Source organism: Tinamus guttatus, unplaced genomic scaffold, assembly GCF_059628265.1.
Source record: "Tinamus guttatus ecotype Peru unplaced genomic scaffold, ASM5962826v1 Tinamus_guttatus_pri_ptg000580l, whole genome shotgun sequence".
In the NCBI taxonomy this organism is placed as follows: Eukaryota; Metazoa; Chordata; class Aves; order Tinamiformes; family Tinamidae; genus Tinamus; species Tinamus guttatus.
Window position 1 is genome coordinate 1,143,716 of NW_028289114.1, and position 6,689 is coordinate 1,150,404.

At 65.5% G+C, this 6,689-nt stretch overlaps 2 protein-coding genes across 2 annotated transcripts; one reads left to right on the forward strand and one right to left on the reverse strand.

The window, feature by feature from the left end:
- Window positions 1–1,520: 1,520 nt before the first annotated feature.
- On the forward strand, window positions 1,521–2,804 carry CAV3 (caveolin 3). Its single transcript, XM_088534640.1, has 2 exons — window positions 1,521–1,634; window positions 2,463–2,804. The coding sequence occupies exons 1-2, from the start codon at window positions 1,521–1,523 to the stop codon at window positions 2,802–2,804; spliced, it is 456 nt and encodes a 151-aa protein (XP_088390766.1).
- Window positions 2,805–3,745: 941 nt separating this feature from the next.
- OXTR (oxytocin receptor) lies at window positions 3,746–6,416 on the reverse strand. The gene is made up of 2 exons (XM_088534612.1): window positions 5,486–6,416; window positions 3,746–3,981 (listed from the first exon to the last, which is right to left on the reverse strand). Exons 1-2 carry the CDS (start codon window positions 6,414–6,416, stop codon window positions 3,749–3,751), a joined length of 1,164 nt encoding a protein of 387 aa, XP_088390738.1. The 3' UTR covers window positions 3,746–3,748.
- Window positions 6,417–6,689: the final 273 nt, after the last annotated feature.

Here is a 6,689-nt window from a genome sequence, read left to right on the forward strand (position 1 = left end):
ACACACCCACCTGCCCAGGACCACTGGAACAGCCACCATCCCACCCGGGACCATTGGAGCAACCACCATCCCACCAGGGACCATTGCAGCGACCCCCCAGCAGTCCCTGGAGCTCCCCAGCAGCCCTTCCAAGGCCGCTATCCCCTGGGGAGCACTGGAGCCACCCGCCAGGCGCCTTTGGAGCAGCCCCCAGGCCCCGCTGGGCAGACATGCACAGACCCATCCATTTCCCAGCGTGGCCAGGGCGCCGCAGCCACAACCAGCCCCTGGGCAGAGGGCCCCGGAGGCAGCCCTGGCCCGTGGCTGCGCTCGGCAGCACCGCAACTAGTTAACGCTGCCTGCGGGGCTGCCCGGCACTCGCGTTGCCAGCCGTAAATCAGGAAAAGTCTCCGCTTGATAAGGAGGAGCCAAGTGAGGCCTCTGTGAGATGAAAAGCAAGAGGGATTTAGTAAGTGCTGGTGCAGGAGGGAAAAGAGAGCCAAGATGAAAACACTGTAGAAATGCGAGCGGAAAGGGGGCTGCTCCAAACCCTGCCTGCCGTGGCCAGGAGCAGCATCACAGGGAAGGGAGAGGTTGCCCGGCAGGTTTCCCACATGCGGAGCAGCCAGTGGCAGCAGGTGGGAGCTCCCAGGCCGCTCTCCCTGACCAGGCGCCGGGAGCCGAGCTGTGACGCGAAGCAGCGACCGGCACCGCTTTCCTGCTCTCCCTGCTCCCGGGAACGCAGTTTTCCTGGGACTAACAGGAGCCACGGGCATGTGCTCGTGCCACTGCCTCGAAATGGGCAACGCCGTGACCGCTGCCCTTGCGGGCACGCGAGGACGATGAGCATGGGCAGGGGCTGGGAAGTGGGAACAGGCCGAGGAAGCAGGAGGCCGGAGTCCTTCCACGAGCCTCGAGCTCAGGCTCCTTCCCGCTCCGCTCCGCGTGCTGGCAGCAGAGCAAGAGGAATCGGCGCCTGGTGCAGGAGCCGCGCGGAAGCCGGTCCCCAGGCGGAGGTGGCTCCTTGGTGGCTGTGCTGTCCCCTGCCCCTCTGCAGGGCTCCTGTGGGGACATGGTGCATGGTGCCGGCCACCCGCTCCAGCACCGCGTGCCAGCGCCTGTCCCAATCCCCGCGCGGCGGCGCTTCCCTCCCTGCTCGGGGCAGGACGGCAGCCGGGGAGGGCAGCTCGGTCCAACGCTCCTGGCACAAGGGGCAGTGCTGGGCTCCCGTTTTCCAGGATTATGGGGCAACAGGAGCTGTTTTCCCTCAGGCTGGGAGGAAAACGCCAGCACAGGCCTGCTCCAGCGGGAGGTTTTTAGAAAAGCCGCTAGCGCTAAATCCCTCGAACAGAGGGAGCGGCGGCAACGAGCGCCAGATCACGCCGTGAGCCGCCGTCAGGCTCCCCGGACACCGGGGCCCCTCTGTCCGTGGTAATTTTAGCCTGGAGCGGTGCCACGGGCGGGGGCGCAGCTATGCGCCGCAGCTGCTGCGGGGCCCAGGCGTCCGGGCGCCCCGGCAGAGCCGGAGGCCGGTGGCAGCCATGGCCGAGGAGCGGAGCGACCTGGAGGAGCGGATCCTCGCCAAGGACCAGCACACCAAGGAGATCGACCTGGTGAACCGCGACCCCCGGCACATCAACGAGGACGTGGTGAAGGTGGGTGCCCGCGCGCCGCGGCCGCCTGCACTCGCGGTCCTGCCCCGCTGCGCGCCAGCCAGGAATAACCCGGCCTGGCCGTGCCGTGCAGTTAAAGGGAACCCGGAGAGAAAGGCAGGGCTCGCTGCGGGCGGGCACCGCTGCAGGGGCCCCCTGCTCCGGCGGCGCCAGGGCAGAGCGCAGGCCCCGACGTCACCAGCGCTGCGTTTGCAGCAGTGCACTTGGGAGCGGGGCCACGCTCGGGAGGGGTGCGTCACCCCTGGCTATCGGCACCCCCTGTGCAGAGCCCCCCGAACGTGCCCTGTGCCCGCTGCAAGGGGGCAGGAACGGGCTCCTGCGGGGCAGGATCGCCCCGCGCTGCAGGCCGTGCTGCCGGCGCGCTGCAGTACGGATGCAAATGGGAGGCAACACTGACAGAGCGTATAATAGAGCTGCAAATTCGAAGCAAAACGGGTCTTCTGAGGAGTGTGACATAAATGCACCGGCACGTGTGTTCTGCCCCAAACCGCTCTTCTCTGGGCTGGTGCGTTTCCTAAAAACAAGCCCTGTCCCAATGAGCTTCCTGTGCTACTGCTCTGCAAGGCTCTTGCAGTGCCGGCAGCAGCAACACCCCGTAAGGAGGCGGCAGGGCTGCGTCCCTCTCCTTGCAGCCCGCCTCCAACGCATGGATCATATAGGAACCGAAAGGCCATGGGAGACAGCCGGGTCTCCGCGCGCCGCCTTCCCGCACAGCTGCACTGGCGGCGCTGGCTGCACTCGCCGGGGCCGGCAGCACCGCGCGCTGCGGTGCCGACCTGCACCCTGCCCACGGCCACACTGCTCCTGCAGGTCGACTTCGAGGACGTCATCGCCGAGCCCGTGGGCACCTACAGCTTCGACGGCGTCTGGAAGAGCAGCTACACCAGCTTCACCGTGAGCAAGTACTGGTGCTACCGGCTGCTGTCGGCGGTGCTGGGCATCCCCCTGGCCGTGCTCTGGGGCTTCCTCTTCGCCCTCATCTCCTTCTGCCACATCTGGGCCGTGGTGCCCTGCATCAAGAGCTACCTGATTGAGATCCAGTGCGTGAGCAGGATCTACTCGCTCTGCATCCACACCTTCTGCGACCCGCTCTTCGAGGCGCTCTCCCGCGTCTGCAGCCGCATCAACGTGGCGCTGCGCAAGGAGCCCTAGAGCTGCCGTCCCTGCGCCCGGTGCGACGGCCGCGCAGCCTGGCCAGCGCCGCGTGCCCACCCGGTGCATGCACAGAGCGGGCGCTGCACGGAGTGCCGGGCCCGGCGCCTGCACTGAGCCCGGGCCGGGCCGGGCCGCGGGGACACGGCACAAACGCCTGCACCGCCCTGCGCCTGCAGCAATGCTCCAGCAGCAACAAATACTTACGGGAAAGAAAACATCTCCAGGAGTGCTCAGCCACGAGCAGGTTTTAAGCTTTTTGTGGGAATAAACATAATTAAAACAATAATAGGATTTTATTATCTTTTGGAGTTTTGTTTTTGGAGTATTTCACAGCCTGAGCCCAGACGCCGCAGCGACGTGGCTCCTCGTGGCCTTGCTCCGGGGTGGCAGCACTGGGTGCCTCCTGCGCTGGCCGAGGCAGTGTCACGGCCCCAGGTTCGCGGCTCCCGCCAAGGCTGCCCCAGCCCGGCCTGTGCGGGCCAAGTGGCACCGCTGGGGTCATCCCCACAGGGTGGATGTGCCATTCCTGCGGGATGGATGGATGCACCATCCCCATGGCATGGATGGGTGCCCTGTTCCCATGGGCAGGATGCGCCACTCCTGTGGGCTGGATGGATATGCCATCCTCGTAGGGCAGATGGATGCGCCGTCTCCACGGGGTGGATGGATGCAATGTTCCTGCAGGATGGATGGATGCTCTGTCCCCACGGGGTGGATGGATGCAATGTTCCTGCACATGGATGGACGCTCCGTCCCCACGGGGTGGATGGATGCAATGTTCCCGCAGGACGGATGGATGCTCCGTCCCCACTGGGTGGATGGATGCAATGTTCCTGCAGATGGATGGATGCTCTGTCCCCATGGGCTGGATGGATGCGCTGTTCCCATGGGACGGAGGGACGCACTGTTCCCACGGGATGCCCCGCGCCGGGGCGGCGCGCTCAGGGCGCGGGCGGCTGCGCGGCGCCGCGGCAGCCCAGCGGCAGCGACGAGGAGTTGCTGCGGCGGCTGCCCGGCAGCTCGCACGCGGGCCGGCCCTTGAGGTAGCGCGCGGAGCAGCAGAGGCAGCGGCGCGCCAGGTCGTGGAAGAGGTGCCCGGTGTAGAGCATGTAGATCCAGGGGTTGCAGCAGCTGTTGAGGCTGGCCAGCAGCATGGCGATGATGAAGGGCGACGCTGCGGGAGAGCACGACGCGTTAGTGCATGGCCCCAGCACCCGCCGACCGCACCGCGGCCCTGCCGTCCCCCTGCAAGGGGCAGAGCAAGGATGTGCGGTCCAGTTTGTCCCTTTTCCTCACTCTTATCTCTTTCTTTTTCTTTTTTCTTTTTTTAAATAGAGAAAAGTTCTTTTCCATCCAAAATGTCTATGCAAAAATCCACTTAAAGCTTTTAATCTAGAAAAGCAGCCCAAATAACGATCCCTGGTTTCCCAAGTCACTAACTACAGCTCACACGCAGCTCGGGCTTGGGCAGTGTCTGGCTCCGATGCGCTCCCAAGCCCCCAGCCTCGCTGGCTCGGCCCTTGGCCCCAGCCAGGGAAGCGGGAGGCCGGCGGGGATGCGAGCGCAGGGCAGCGCCGGAGCCCACGGCGGCAGCACTGGAGCCCACGGCGGCGCCTGGAACCGGCTGCACCGCGGCCACCGCAGCCCCGGGGTGTCCTGCAAAGCAGCCTGACACAAACCCCCCCCGCAGCATGTGGCCAGCCTGGGGTGCTCTGGGCCCACACGCTGCACTGGGCAGCAGGAGAGGCCACGCGCTCCAAGACCCCGTGCTCATTCCCGAGATGGAGATGCCCGGCAGGACCCATTCGCACTGAGCATCAGCCTCAGGAAAGCAATCCAGGAGCAGGATGAGGTGCCAAGATGCATCTCAGGGGCAGCCCAGCACACGGGGCAGGGGGCAGCCCAGCACACAGGGCAGGACACAGCCCAGCACACGGGGCAGGACACGGCTGGCACACGAGCACTGCGGCAGCCAGCAGCAGCGATCGGCTGGCGCGCTCCAGCACTGGCTGCGCTCGCTACGGAGCCGGCAGGAGCCCGGACGCACCGCTCCTGCGGAGGACTGCTCGGGAGCCCGGCCCCACCGCATGCTGGGTCTCCCCTTTCCCACCTCCAAACTGCGCAGTTTTCCTTTCAAACTTCCCCAGTACAACACAGGCTTGTCCACCCCAGGTATGTGAAACCGAGCAGGGCAGCACCCCTTCCTGCCTGCAGCCTGAGGACAGGGGCAGCCGGCACCGAGCACAGAGAACAGCAAAGCAGACCCCCTGCCCCATGCTCTAGGAAAAGCCTTTCCGTGAATCCGCAGGTTCCTGGCGAGCGGCGCTGCGGGCAGCGCTGAAGCAGAGGCGGGCAGAGCGCAGGGCAGCGGGGAGCCCGGCGGGCAGCGAGGCAGGGCAGAGCAGGGAGCGCGGGGCGCAGCTGAGAGCAGCCCGGCGGGCAGCGCCCGGGGCCGGGGCAGCCGGCGCCACACGGGACTCGCTGTGGCCCGGGGGCTTCTCCAGCTCCAAGACCGGCTCGTTCCTCCCTCCCGGCCCCTCCTGATTCGGAGCAGAGCGCCGGGCTGCCCGGTGCAGCCTCCGCGCGTGCCGCCAGCAGCCGGGCAGACCGGAGCACCCCCGGGAGCGCTCCCCGGGGCGATCCGTGCGGACCTGCAGGCAGGGAAGGAGAGGACGTACCTTCGTGCGGCGCGTTCGTGTCCCACACGGACCACATCTGCACGAAGAAGAAGGGAGTCCAGCACACTACGAAAGCTAGCACTATGATGAAGGTCATTTTGACTGTCCGGATCTTGGCTTTGGAGATGAGCCGGATGCTGCTCACCCTGGCAAAGGCTGTCCCGCCGCGGGAGCTGGAGCTCAGGCTCATGCTGGGCCCATGAGCCGTTTTGAGCTTCACGTTCTGCCAGATTTTGAAACTGATGAGGCCGTAGCAGATGCTCAGCATCAGCACCGGGATGATGTACACCATGAGCGTGATCCAGGTCACGTAGGCTTTGGGGCCCCAGGGCTGGATAAAGTCTGCCCAGCAGTCATAGACCCCATTACCCACATCCCGCAGGGAAAATATGTGGATCTGAGGGATGCTGACCAGCAGGCAGAGCAGCCAGGTGAGGAGGACGGAGACGCGGTCAGCTCTCCTGTGCAGAGACCTCAGCGGCTGACAGATGGCCAAGCAGCGGTCCAGGGACATCAGCAGGAGCATATAGGTGGACGCGAACATCCCCACCACCTGCAGGTACTTGATCAGGCGGCAGAGGAAGTCCGGCCCGTAAAACCTGAAGGTGATGTCCCAGATGAGCTGGGGCAGCACCTGGAAGACAGCCACCACCAGGTCAGCAATGCTCAAGTGCTTCATGAAGTAGTACATGCGGGAGTGCTTCTGCCGCGTGGTGTGGATGGCCAGCAGCACGCAGAGATTGCCGCTCAGGGCCAGGAACAGGATGAGGCAGAGCACCGTCACCTCCACCTTGGCCATGTCCTCGTTCCTCTTCAGCGGGTCGGTGGTGCTGTTCCTCTTGGACGTCTGGTTCTCCAGCACCAGGCTGCCGTTCCCCAGCGAGCTGTTGATCGTCCATAAGTTGCTCCCCACGAGGTACAGCTTATCCATGGCCAGCTGCTTCCCATGTAGAGCTTTGGAGCAGAGAAGGGGCAAGCAAAAGATCCTCTATGGCCGAGTCCCCTCGCAAAGCAGCCGCGGCCCCTAGAGCGTCCCGCTCCGGGCTGTCCTCTCCTCCGGGAGCTTCCTCTGCTCCGGCTGGATGAGCCCCAGGGCTCTGTCCTCCTCCTCCCCCGGGCAGAAACGCTCTGGGCCAGCAACTCCACCCTGTCCCCTCCCAGGGCACTTGACGTCTCCTCGGGCTCCAGCCCCCAGCAGGCACAG

Coding starts and splice junctions, on each gene's coding strand:
- OXTR (XM_088534612.1), bottom strand. CDS start 6,416: ATGGATAAGCTGTACCTCGTGGGGAGCAACTTATGGACGATCAACAGC. Junction 3,982..5,485: donor CACGAACGCGCCGCACGAAG/GTACGTCCTCTC, acceptor GCTCTCCCGCAG/CGTCGCCCTTCATCATCGCC.
- CAV3 (XM_088534640.1), top strand. CDS start 1,521: ATGGCCGAGGAGCGGAGCGACCTGGAGGAGCGGATCCTCGCCAAGGAC. Junction 1,635..2,462: donor TCAACGAGGACGTGGTGAAG/GTGGGTGCCCGC, acceptor CTGCTCCTGCAG/GTCGACTTCGAGGACGTCAT.